The sequence below is a fragment of the Nanorana parkeri genome, unplaced genomic scaffold (assembly GCF_000935625.1).
Source record: "Nanorana parkeri isolate BGI_ZX_2015 unplaced genomic scaffold, ASM93562v1 scaffold917, whole genome shotgun sequence".
Taxonomy (NCBI): domain Eukaryota; kingdom Metazoa; phylum Chordata; class Amphibia; order Anura; family Dicroglossidae; genus Nanorana; species Nanorana parkeri.
In genome coordinates, this window is record NW_017307185.1 from 584,440 (window position 1) to 598,710 (window position 14,271).

General features: G+C 41.8%; 1 protein-coding gene across 1 annotated transcript in view; it reads left to right on the forward strand.

The window, feature by feature from the left end:
• The first annotated feature begins 11,210 nt into the window (after positions 1 to 11,210).
• LOC108794947 (ATP-sensitive inward rectifier potassium channel 14-like) overlaps positions 11,211 to 14,271 on the forward strand; it is a 12,569-nt gene continuing 9,508 nt past the window's right edge. The window contains exon 1 of the mRNA XM_018566098.1: positions 11,211 to 12,010. Within this exon, the coding sequence (XP_018421600.1) occupies positions 11,240 to 12,010 (771 nt within the window). The 5' untranslated portion in view covers positions 11,211 to 11,239. The remainder of the gene's footprint in view (positions 12,011 to 14,271) is intronic.

The following is a 14,271-nucleotide window of genomic DNA, read 5'->3' on the forward strand; positions in this document are numbered from 1 at the left end:
ATTGTGATAGATTGTTCAACATTATTATCATACTACTGTAGACAATGCTTTTTCAATATGAACTTTCTGCTCTTGCTAATAGTTGTCCTGGTTGTTTATACAAAATTTATTTGATGTATGCAAAACTATTACACCAAAGCATAGGAATAAAGCACCGCTCCTCCAGCAGGGAAAGACAGCTGGGTGCTCGACGGCAGGAATGTGTCCTTTGCTCCAACCAAACAGGTATATAGTAAAGGAAGAATCTGGCCACACACTGTTCCATACTGAATCAGTTTACTGAAAATTCGTCAGTGACGCATCTATGACTAAGCCCGGGACTGGGTGAAACATGTTAGAGGGGGCGAATCTGGAGCAGGGCTGATGTCACTGACAAATTCTTCATAAACTGATTTATCATGGAACGGAGTGTGGAAAAATTCTTCCTTTACTATATGCAAAACTATTGCTGCTGTTGTTGTTCTTCTTCTTATTATTATTATTGTTATTACTATGGTTTTTATTATATGTACAAAAGCAATGTATACAGTGAAGTGAATAATCATTATTGGCTCTCAATTGTTTTGCTAGTATAATGTAATAATCTCTTGCCAAAATCTGGTTGCCCTCCCTGTTTGCAGCCTGACCTCTCATTATGGACAATTGTATGCCACATTCTGACTAGAGATGTTCTAAAGCAGGGGCGCCCACAATTTTTCGTCTGGAGATCTACTTTTCAAATGACGAGCTCAATGAGATCTACCAACGGGGCGGGAGGGGGCGTGGTGGTGCATTGAAGTCAATGGCACCGCAGCCAGGCCCCTCGCCCACAGTGCGATCGCCTGCACCTGGAACCCAGGCACATTAGTGTGTTCCAGTACGATCCGCAAAAATGCTGCAAGCACTATTTATGCAGATCACACTGGACCAGAATGCAGGCACTAATGTGCCTGCGTTCCGGGTGCGGGTGATCGCACTGTGGGTGGGGGGCATGGCTGCTGTGCCATTGACTTCAATACAACCCCACACCCCCTCACCTGAACGCAGGGAGTGGGCCGGATTACATTCCAGTGCGTCCTAGAGGCCACGGCGTCCTGTCCTCCCGTGGTGCTCGTGTGGCCGACGTTGCACATGGGGAGAGGTGTCCTGCCCTTTTCCATCTGCAGCGTCTAACACATTCATCCGGCAGCCGCACGAGCACCACGGGAGCATAGCCGTAGCCAGCTCCTTTTGCGCCCGAGGCAAGGAAAAAAATGCAAGCGCCTTGTGCTCGCCATGGCAACAGGGGCGAGGGGGCGCAGCCAGGCTGGCCCTGGCTACGCCCCCTCTCAGCTGCGCCTGAGGCAAGTGCTTCACTCGCCCCATGGTAGCTACAGCCCTGACTCAAGTGACACTCTACAGCAGGGGTCATAAACTCAACTCACTTGGGGGACACTGAACACATTTTCTTCTCCTATGGGGGCCGCTTATCAAATGTAACAGAATTTCCTACTTCAAAATTAAATTGACCTATATACAGTAGCAGTGTTAATGACTCTGTGTGTTTGTAATATCAGTATATGTGTTTGTGATGGTTTCTTTGTATGCAATGTCAGTGTATTTGTGATTTGTGATGGTTTGTGTGTGTATTGTCAGGATTTCTGTGAGTGATGTTGGTATGCGTGTTAATGTTTTTGTGTGTGTCATATGCATACATGTTTATAAGTGCGCAGTGTCAGTATGTGTGTTTTTTCACCACAGGTTTTAATTTTAATCAAGGACCAAGAGATTCACACATTCATTCACACACAGAGAAATTTGCACACACAGAAATACGTACACACACAGAGAAATATACACACCCCACACACATACAGAAATACACACAAACTAATACACACACATAAAAATACACACTCACAAAGAAATACGCACACACATACACAGAAATATGCGCACACACACACACAGAAATACGCACACAGAGAAAAATACACCATCCCAGACATACAGAAATATACAAACACTTATACACACACACACTAATACATACACCAATACACACACACAGAAATACACCCCCCCACACACACAAATACACGCACACCAATGCACACACACTAATACATACACACACCACATCTGGTGACTTGCCAGTAGGAGATTTAGGCTAGATCACGCTGGTGCACGAGTGCCAGCCGTGCCACTGTCAGAATCCTCAACGAGTTATCGAACTCCCGTCACTGCGCCTGCGCGCTTTACAATCCCCATCAAGTTATTCAACCCCTGTCAGTGCGCCTGTGGGGTCACCGAATAGCAGAATCAAGTCCTCCAAATAGCGTGAGTGCGTCTGTGCTCCCATCCAATGGCACAACATGCTAAGGTGCACAGGTCGGAGTTTTCGATAGAACACCGGCACCACCAGAAGCAGCTATGCGGTCTGCATCTGACAGAGAGTCACTGCGTGCCGTGACTGCGTGCCTGATTTGTCAGCTGCCTGTGGTCCACATTGTCCCGGTTCGCGGGCCAGTACTTTGAAACCCCTATCCTATAGTATTTCACTTTGCGTCTTCCTTGACAGCTACATAAACTGTTTTGTGTAGCCACAAATTAGCTTTTATTTTTATTGGTTTCTAGGTTTGTTGGGTTACCCCTAAGCCTATGGCATTGTTTGCTTCTGGAAATTAAAGGTTATGAATATTTATTTCACTCTGGCCAATCACTAGGTGATTTGTTGCTGGTGTTGTAGGCTGGGTAAGTACATACATTTTCAAGGAGCCCTTCTAGAAGCGTTTTTTTTGCCTTCCAGGCTTTGCCTGGAGAGGATGTGAGTCCAGAGACACAATCTTTGATTGAAGAGTAGGTCCACGTAAAGGAGCCTTTTTGTTTCCCGTGCCTACTGTCCGGCATCATCTTCAGAATTCAGTTCCAGGGAATAGGGAATGGGCCTATGTTAGGGCTTGGAAAATAGGAAGATAACTGGAAAAAGAGCGCACCTCTTCAGACAAGCTTGCCTTGTATACTGCTGGTCTCAACTTAAAGGCACCCATTAAAGAATTGCTGGTCTCAGCCTAAAGGCACACCCTTGGCCTGTGAGAGGAGCTATAGTTATTTCTCTATTTGAGGGGAGGGAATTTTGGGTATCCTGTTAACCCTATGCCTCTTCTTGTTAGACTTTGAGCCAATAAAACCTGCAAGCAAAGATAGACAGAATGAACGTCAATCATTCTGTCGATGCTGGTGGGTTGGTGAGTGATAATGCGCAGTAGTAAGCCAGTGCACCACTAGAAACCCTGCAAAGGCCTGATAAATTTAGTGGCTGTTTAGGGAGTTATTGCTACAGGTAGTTTGTGAATTGGGCCCTGTGAGTTTTCATTTGGCCATGTGTTTGAAAAGGCTAACTGCATACATTACTGGATATATTAGGAGAATATATTCTGTCTGTGGCTGGTTCATGCTGAGGCCCAGGATTCATATGCAGACCCACGTGGAATATTATGTTTAGAACTCATATCTACGTGCATTTTTGTCAAACACTGTGTTTGCAATTCGAATGCAAATGCATGTGCCTGGAAAGTAAATGCAGCCTTTGACAAGAAAAGGCTGCATTTGACCTGCTTTGCCTGCAGCTCAATAGGACATGTTGTATCCAAAGAAACTCGCACAATGAAAAGCAGGCCACATGTACTGCTCAATTGAAGTCAATGGGATTTTGATGATCTGTGTTTGACATGCATTCCGAAAACAATGCTGTTGTCAGGCCCTAACTCATATGGTGGCAAACATTGAAAAGGACAGTTTGATGTAGCCTGTGCATAGGAATTGTCTATTTCCTTTAAATCCTTGGCTGTTTTAGAATGCCCTAAATGTATTCTGCCTTTCTCAGAGGCTGCACCTGTTTTATACTTTGTACCTTCTAGGACTATATAGCCACCCAAGGTAGGTTGAGGCTCAAAGGGACAGTTTACCCACTCTGTTTCAGCACTCCTGTTGCAATGCTTTGCTATTGGTTCTGCTGTAGGGCTAACTGTAATGACAGAGTACACTATTCCACCAACAAAAATGCAGTGTTAAGCGGGGTGGCATCATGGTGTGGGGGGAGGTAGTAATTGCTCTTGGTGCATGTACAGGGGAGGTAGGGGGTGGGGATGTGGCTTGTGGTGCAAGTTCCTCCTGGGGGGGGGGAAATGTGGTGCACGGCGTCCCACCCAGCTCACTGATGTCACTGGTTGCCAGGAGCTGGGCGGGATGCCACCCAGACTGTCCTGCTCAGCTCCTGGCGACCAGTTATGTCAGTTAGCTAGGTGGGATGATGGCCCCTCCACCAGGAACGTGCATCATGAGCCAACACCAACCTCCAGCCCCCCCTTACAAGCACAAAGAGCTTAGGCTACCTCATTATAGGACAACCCTGGCTGTGTGCTGCCCCAGACCACGACCTATGTTGGCTGTGCAGAAATATGGCCCTGCTGAACATGAAAAATCACTTCCATGCTAAAGAGTGTGGAAGGGGGAATGTTCCCTGCCTGCTATTGTATCCTGACAGTCACCTCCTGCAGCTGTCAGAATACCTGAACAGTGAATGCAGCTAATTGGAAGTCGCACGTTGGACCACAAACCATCGAAATTAGATTTATTTAGTGCAAAGAGCAGTAAGGTACAGCAACAAATCAAATTTTAGCTAACTGTAAGGAACTAAATGGTTGCTATTGGATATTGCAGTTTGCTTTTTTACGTTACTAAGCCAAAAACACTGCATCAGCAAGTAGTCTAAAATTAGGAATTATGATTGCTCATTTTGCAAAACCATAATACGGATAGATATCACAAATAAGGAGTGTCATATACACTACAATATGGGCATCCTATGGTGTAGCATTACACCTGGATAATAGCTATTTAAGCTGAACAATAGATTATTTTGTAGATAAATGTAATTAGGGAAAAATCTGTAGATTTGCTACATCATTGAATGTGATAGAGATTGCAGACTGTCAGTCATTTACAGTGTTGTCAATACGGGAAACGCAGCATGGATTTTTTTCCTGCTGCATCATTGACCTTACATGCAAATTGGATACCTTGCCTGAGATTAGATATGACATTGTCATGAAATTCCGAGTCTGCTGCCACTAAGCTTCACATCTGCTTTATATGGAAACATAAGCAGCTCTTGTGTGGAGAGAGAGTACAAGTGTATGTGTGTGTGTGTGAGAGAGAGAGGTCTGCAACAGTCACGAGGGCCAAAGCAACGAGAAGGACTTGACCCATATAGATCAAAGGACACTGCGCAATTTTACATAACTATTTATTTCCTTCACTTCATATTATTAATACCAACTCATTTCAAACTTTGGCATGTTTATATATAAGTCAATATTTGAATATCTAGCTGGCAATGCACAAGGCATAAAAACTGGTATACGTTTAAATAGACAAAGTAAGTTATATTTCAGCATTGGCCTGATGTTGGCGAGTTGAATCTGTTGCTTTTATTTCCATTTGGGAGATCTCAGCTGCTCAGTTCCCAGATGTCCTCCATTGTTATAGTTAATGCCCAAGGTGTATTTCCACTTTTTAGCTAAATTAGGATAACACGTATTTTATATTTGTTACATTTTCTTATTCAGATAGCATTACATAAATACATTTTTAAATTGCTACTTGCATATTACTTGCTCTTTCCTGAAAGAAAAGTTTCTTTCTAAACTGAATTTTCCTCTGGAATGTAAGGAGGGTAGGGAGTTAATATTTAACTGAATGAACCCAGTATGTACTGTGCTGGCTAGATTTAAAGTGATATTAAAGTCAAAAGGTTTTTAAGCTATTTCAAATGCTGATTGAATCACCTACAATGGATGCTGCTTCTTTATGTTTAAAAGTTTTATTTTCCTGCAGAATCAGCTCTTTCCCCTTTTTTAAATAGTCCTGCTAGTCTTTCTATGGGAACAGACAGAGTTTATTATAACTTTAAAAGTATAGGGAGAAGCTTGCAGTCTGTCCAAAGGCCTACTCCACAGACACATCTAAAAGGTAAGAAAGATTTGAAAAAAATATTTTTGGTATGTTGTGTAAATGGGAATACATAGCGAGCACATAGAGGGATTTTCTCAAAGTTGTCTTCAAAAGTGTAAATACATTTTAAGGGTCTCCTTCTCTTTTGTTGGTGGCCTTTCTCTGCTGTTCTCATCTTGAAAAAAAAACAGCAAACACTGATGAATAAAATACAGGTATAATGTAAAGTAAAGTGTTTGAACAAACAGTAAAAGAAAATTATAGACAGAAGGTGGTGGCTACACACCACAGTTATAACCCGGTGAGTTCCGGAAGTCAGAACTGTGACCTGCTGCCTTTCCTTTCAAGAGTGAGCCACCCTGACATATAGCGAGGTGCACACTAGAGGTGGAAAACCCCAACATTGGAACTCCAAGTTAAGTTTTCTAGGTTTGGGGGTTTCAAGGCATCTCTAGAAGTGAAATAAAGTACAATGCAGATACTGGTGGGTGCCAAATTTTAACTTTTGCTATCAGTTTACCTTTCCTTTGGTGGCTATATTAGTTTAGGACAGGAAACGTGTTACTGGCAGGATCACCAGGTGAAATAAGGGGAGAAAAGTAATGCACCCACCACATCTAATGGCTGGTAAGCTGCAATATATACAATTTTTGATTCAGGAGTTTAGATACACATTAATAACCACTCAACAAGAGGGTAAGGCTGTATTTGCAGGAAATGTGGGTTCTATGATAGGCATATGGTGCTGAATACCCCAAAGTCAGAAACAGAATCCACCAGATGCCATCTACCAGAAAGGAAAAAACAGATTTGGTGGGACAGATGCCAAAGGCTGAAGAGTGTTAATAGACGTTTGAGGACACTTGAACATCCAGACCTATTCCCAGCATCCTTAGAGTTTTCTTTCCACAGGTTTTCTCATACACATGAATTATTGATTCTCCCAGGCCCAGAAAGTTTATGTAAATTAGGTAAGGAGCACATCCAGACACCTCCATCAATGAATTATCTTGGGAACAACACTGGCTATCAAGAAGGACTTTTTAAAGTATATCTGATTGCTGTTACCCTCAAAATCAATCAACTTTGAATTTCGGCTTTTAGACACAGACATCAGAAGTTTACAGTTTTTATTAGTCTTTATTCTAATATAAATCCTTATTTTTTGCAATTTTCTTATTGATAATTTTAAATAACTAGGGATGCAAAAATGAGGATTAATGGTCTAGTTATAACCTGGCTTAATTCCTTAAGTACCTTGGGGTGCAGGTTATCCGGACCCACTGCTTTGTTTGCATTGAGCATTTTAAGTCTTTGTTGTATCCCGGTTTCTGTCAACCACTGGGGTATATTTTGAGTTAAACTGGGAGTTTTATCATGTGTATCAAACCCGTTTCCCTCCCGAGTGTATACTGAGGAGAAAAAAGCGTTCAGCGCCTCGGCCCTCTCCTTGTCGTTTGTGACTAGCTTCCCGCTTCCATCCTTTATTGGGCCTATCTGCTCCTTTCTCACCTTTTTACTGTTAATATATTGGTAAAATGTACCTATAGCTGGCTAAATGCTATGTATGGCACTACTGCCACTAGATGACACTGAGAAGCATAGTACAATAAACTCTCAGTTATCCGGTATTCAACTAACCAGAACTCTTGTCTAACCAGAAAAAGAAATTCCCTGTGTAGTCACTGTTTTGCTGATCTGCGGCATGTATTATCCTGGAAATGATCGTGTGTCTATTTGTCTTAATTTGCTTTTGATTTCTGCATTTCAATGTTATTATGAAGTCAATACAGAGTTTATATTATGGTATGGGGTATGGCATTAGTTAGACTTATTTCTTATAGTAACTCTCAAGCAACCAGAAACTACATTTATCCGTAACCTACCAATCCCAGTGGATACCGTATAATAGGGAGTTAACTGTAATTTCCTAAGCTTCTTGGCTCCATCTAGTGATGGTAGTGGTAATGTAAAAAGGAAGTTGCCCATTAGAACTACCACCACTAGATGGAGCCAGGAAGCTTAGGAAATTACAGTTAACTCCCTGTTTTTATGAAGATTTTACACAGATTTTACACAGCGTCCCAATTGTCTCAATTGTTTGTACACTAAGGGGCTGGGCAGAATATTCATAAATCAGCCCCTTAGTGTACAACCCCGATTCCCAAAAAATTGGGACGCTGTGTAAACTCTTCACAAAACAGAATTAAATGATTTGCAATCCTCATAAACCAATATTTTTTTCTCCATAGAAAATAGAAAACATATCAAATGTTTAAACTGAGAAATTGTACCATTTTAAGAATCAAAATTTTGAAATTGATGGCGGCAATACAGCTGCTTGATTTTGCTATTCTCAAACTATAAGCCACTACATTGCTTTTTACCCCTACTGTGGCTGCAGTTTTTCACCATTAGAGGGCCTCATGTACCACATACCATGTATTTACCATGAGTGCACTCTGAGTATTATGTGGAAATAAAAGTCTTAAATACCCATACACACCAGGCCTTAAAGCATCAAAGGTAAAAAATATAAGATTTTGTCTAATAGCAAGCAATAGCAGTTATATCTGCTCTAACAAATATTGGTGGAGACTAAAATGCGGGTTCCTGTTAGTTGTCAAGAACAATACTGGCAGTTCTTCTCATAGAATTTTTGACAGAAGACACCACAGATGGTTGCGCACTGACTAACCTTAAATGGCTGATCAGCCTTTCAGGCCTGATTCTTACATACTCCCATCAGTATTGGAGATTCACATGTTATTTAGGAAATATTGAGGTTGGAGTTTTAAATAAGGTTATTGTTGATTAAAAAGAAAACATATACTTCATGATTCCTTTACAAAAGTTTTCTATTCTGCTCTGTTTGAAACTGCATTTAAGCTCCTGAAATCTGTCTTGGGTTAGACCAAATTCTCCAGTTTGCAGCCTTTGCCAAGCTCAGGTCATGTCTCACCCCATCTCAACAGGCAGTTTTACTCCATGATGGAGGACTGGCTGATACATTTCCAAATGTTAATGTAGCTCTTAGAAAATATTTGGTCTATTGGGAGAGATCATTCACCAAATTGACACTGATAAAGAATTATCTGAGTACCATGATGACACATGAAAGTCTAAGTGATTGGTACCTACTGGATGTAGAGTGCAGTTTTCTAATAATGCTGTAGTTTGAGTGTAGAAAGAAAGACTTTCTGTAGATATTGTAGTGTTATGCATATACTGTAGCTAGACGTCAGTAAACCTTACTGTACATAGTCTAGATCAGGGGTGCCCATTAGGTAGATCGTAATCTACCAGGAGCTCACAAAGCAGATGCTGGTAGATCATGAAGGGTGTGAATGGTGGCCCCTTTATTCCATTTTGGTTTATTTATTTAGCTGTGCACTCATGATTACCTATTAGCCTGAGTCTGCTGAGCCAAGCTCCCTGACACCTTTCTGGTGGATACTGGTGGTTGAAGTGCTATGTATTACATCAAAGAATATCAGTTTACACAGCCTGTTGCAAAATACAGCAAGGTGAGCCAGGAGAGAGAGTGGGGAGAGACTGACGGGAGAGAGCGAGTCGAGACAGCCAGGGGAGAGAGCAAGGAGAGAGCCAGGAAAGAGAGAGGAGAGACAGCCAGGGGAGAGAGCAAGGAGAGACAGCCAGGGGAGAGAGCAAGGAGAGACTGCCAGGGGAGAGAGCAAGGAGAGACAGCCAGGAAAGCAAGAGAGGAGAGACAGCCAGGAAAGCAAGAGAGGAGAGACAGCCAGGAGAGAGGGCAAGGAGAGACAACCAAGAGAGCGAAGAGAGACAGCTAGGAGAGAAAATGACAAATGACAAAATGAAGAATGGCAGCCAGGAGAGAGAGGAGACACAGCCAGGAGGATGAGCAAGGAGAGAGAGCAATGGGAGACAGCCAGGAGAGCAAGGAGAGACAGCATAGAGAGAGCGATGGAGGTTTTCTTTGTTGGTAAATCTCATGTAGCTCACCATTTGAAGAGTAGATCTTAACCAGTGGCATAACAATCACCATAGCGACCCAGGCGGCCGCTATGGGGCCCGAGGCACGGCGGGGCCCGGCCAGGACATCTCCCTGATGCCATGCGGGCCGCCTGGGTCGCTATGGCATCTTGCTCGGACAGCCAGGCTGCTGGCTGTCATTAGGTGGGCTGTTTGGGTTATCAGGTGGGCGTAACTAGAAATCACAGGGCCCCATACAAAATTTTGCTATGGGGCCCTGTGATTTCTAGTTACGCCCCTGATCCTAACACAAAAATTGTAAGCACCCCTGGTCTAGATAAACCTAAATATTTTGCACTGATAGATTCAGAGTTGAATTTGTTGTGTACATAATTCAGCCATTGTTCTCTATGGAAAATAACAGCATTGACCTATTTGGAGTTTTGCTGGCATGTATTTAAAAGGAATTTACTTCAGATACCAATGTAACTCTAACAATGTATTTTTTATATTGATATGCAATAAACATATTTTAGTTTTAGTGTGTAAAATTGGTCATTTTAATTCCTGTGTATGAGGGTCCCATGGAACCTGAAGTGCCTTGGGCCACCCCAAGGTCTAAATTCAGCCCTAAATTCGAACGCTTTGGGGACTTTAAGTTGGATTTACCCCATTTCATTTTTGAGTAATATTTCCCAGGGAAACATTTAAATCACATTGGACTCCCCTGGTTTAAATATCTTGGAAGAAAAGTCTACTAATTTTTTTTTTTGGGCAGAATGCTGTTGTTTCTACTGGGGATACCGGCCATGCAGTTTGTATATGGCTGAATGCATGTCTGGTCAACACATGGGGGAAAATGTTCTTTTGGTTAAAGTTTATCTGACTATTGTCTAATGTCTGTTGCTTTATTTTGGAGAGCAAATGCATGCACCATAGTTTACACACAGGATATTAAGATATTAAGATAAATATGAATCAGAAGCAGGGCCCAGTATTTATTTATCATAAAAAAGGAAAAGTATACAATTAACACCAAATAGTTTGTTCACACTGACAAACAAAAACTTTAGCCATGTGCCTAGTTTACATGCACAAAAAAATATATGAAACTTTATACACATTCTAAAAACTAACAGTAACTTTAAAGTTATTTTAAACAGTAATCGTCGCTAAACTTCCTACATGAACATTAACTACTGTTTCTTTTATTTTAGGACTGGTTGAAAGCTTTGCATCATGAACTTTTTGTGCCTTTAAAGCTTTCAAGAACCTGACTTGCTCACCAAACCTGCTGTCACCAAACCTTAGAATGGGTAGCACCACCATCCTTCCCCGTGGTGCACTGGCCATGGGGGTGGCGCGGGCCATCCGTCGCTTTAGCACAGATATCCCGGACCCACTGAGAGAGGAAGAAGAATCAGAGCTGACACAGGGCATGAAACCAACTGCCTATCGCAATGGGAAGGTACACACAAGGCCTATTCGTCAGCGTACCCGCTTTGTACAAAAAGACGGTCACTGCAATGTAGAATTTATTAACCTCAGTGAAAAGAGCCAACGCTACTTGACTGATCTTTTTACCACATGTGTAGACATACGTTGGAGGTGGATGTTCCTTATATTCTCCTTTACTTTTGTGGTTTCTTGGCTTATTTTTGGTTTCTCTTTCTGGCTTATTGCCTCATTGCATGGGGACTTAGCACCACCACCTGAGCCTGGCTCAGAGGAAACCCCGCTCCCTCCTTGCTTCTTACAAGTCACCAGCTTCATGGCCGCCTTCCTTTTCTCTTTAGAAACTCAAACTTCCATTGGATATGGATTCAGAAGTGTGACAGAAGAGTGCCCATTAGCAGTGTTGACTGTGGTGCTGCAGTGCATTGTGGGCTGCATTATTGATGCCTTCATCATTGGAGCCATCATGGCAAAAATTGCCAAACCCAAAAAGAGGAATGAAACTCTTGTGTTCACAGAAAATGCAGTGATTGCTTTAAGAGATGGAAAACTGTGTCTTATGTGGAGAGTGGCTAACCTGCGCAAGAGCCATCTAGTGGAGGCCCACGTAAGAGCTCAGTTCCTGCAGGTAAGCAGCAGTATCACCAGTCATATCAGCGGTTCAAAAACAAATGCTAAAACAAATTCAGCAAAGCAATAAAAAGGTTCACAAAAGTTAGAAGACCACAAAATGGGATTCACCAGTTTTATTTTCTGTAGGTGTAAAGATAAGAGATACCCCTTAAAATAAACATAAGTGGACTGGACATAAAAAGGACACAGGACAAACTGCAGTTATGTACATAAACACATAGAGGTCTATTTATAAACAATTTGCAGAGCCATTTGCCATCAATTCTCTGTGAATGTTCAATATGTTAAAGTTGAATGTAATATTTCAAGTTGAATGTAATATTAGAAAAATACCACATTATGGCCTCTAGATGCAGCTGAGGAGCATAAGAATAAAGTATTTATTTTCTATGCTCCTCAGTGCCATCTAGTGACCATAATCCGGAATTTTCCTAATATTACATTCAACATGAAATGAAAATATGCTAAGAATATTCATTTATGCCTCCATTAGCACAGAACAAATGTTCACAGAGATTCGCTGAGCAAATGGCACTGCAGATTGTTTAGAAATACATCCCATAGTAACCACTTCAAAATCAGCTTTCATAGGACTGTGCAAAATGTATTCTAACTGGATACTGTGAATCACTGCACATTATTTTTTTCTTCTTGAATTATTAAAGGGCCTCTATCACAAAGCACAACATATATGTGTGAAGGTGCTGATAGAAAAAGCAATTTCAAATGAATTTGTTCCTGGCACCAGTAGTCAGGAGTGCTGGTAGTTTTCTTCATGGGCATTCCTGCACAGAGGGGAAGTGAAGAAATAAAAAACAAAATATCTAATACACTAAAGCACCTCCCTAACACCTAACTCATGCTTACCGGAATGCTTAACACAACTTTCACCCAAGATTCACACATTTTATAAATGGGTGAAAGTTGTGAGGATCTTGTGTAAAAATGTTTTACATTTTTTTAATATACCCCTTAAAGTGTATCTATAGCCAATTTTTGTTAGGTTTGGATAGGGTGGGGAAGGACTAGATTTCCTGTCAGAGTTCCATTTTAGAGATTCCTTCATTTCCTGTCTGCTAAAAAGGTGGTCCCAGGACAGGACGTGAGGTGAAATCTCTCTAACAACAATACAAACAGAAGTATTTTTTTTAAGGAGAAATCCTAGAACATGTCTAAACGTTTTATTGTTGTCTGTTTCCCTGTTGTAGATTTTCCTTCACTTCCTGTCTAGTAAAAGGTTGTCCCCAGAACAGAAAGTGAGGAAGACTCTCTCTAATTGAGCCCCAGATAGCAATAAAACCTAACAGGGCATGTACATTTTCTCCATTCTATCCAAAACTATATAAAAAAAGTTTGGGGTATAGATGCACTTTAACACACACACACACACACACACACACACACACACACACAATGCTTACCTGCTGATAAACATATCCTCTAAGCCTACAACACAAACCTAACCCAGACACTAAGCAATAACACTAATTCATCCTTATTCTAAGATACTGACTTGACCTCTGTACCAATAGCATGCAGATCCTGTGCTGAAAGCAATCTGGGTCAAGATACCAGCACCAGGATGACCGGCTTTAGCAATTCCCCAACTCATATTTTTATATACTAGGTCTGGCCCAGTAAAGCTAAAATATTCACAGCGTTACTGCTAGCTTGTGTCAGATGATTGTTGATATAGTCAGAGAGCTGTGATTAGTCAGGAAGCAAAGAGGAACAGCTTCAGGGGATTGATCTTACAGAAGATGAGGAAGCCCACAGGAGTGAAGAATAAGGTACGTATTTCACCTTATTCCCATCCCCTAGACACAATGAGCATTTAACCCTTGCTGTGTGGAGGGAGATTTCTTCCATTCTGGACATCAGCTTTAATGCATGTTTATGTAGCATTAACTAGTAACTCTCCTATTATCATTCCCCTCTAAAGTTAGTGGGGACAGATTAAATCTACTCCATGCAGCCTATGGGATGTGTTCAGCTGGGTAATTTTTCAGATTGCATTTTCTTTTCATTGGAGACCATTGCTTTTCTAAACTAAGTTGTTCAGAGGCAGACTGCATGGGGGAATCTAACATACCAAGGGGTCTATTCACTAAGCTGCCGAGGGCAGCCGAGTGAATGACCGATCTAAAGTGAAGTGAGCCGAACACTGACTTCAGCCGTACATCCGCTGAAATCAGCCGTACATCGGCTTGCTTTGCGTGGCTTCGGGTCGGCCGAACATGCTCAGCATGTTCGGCC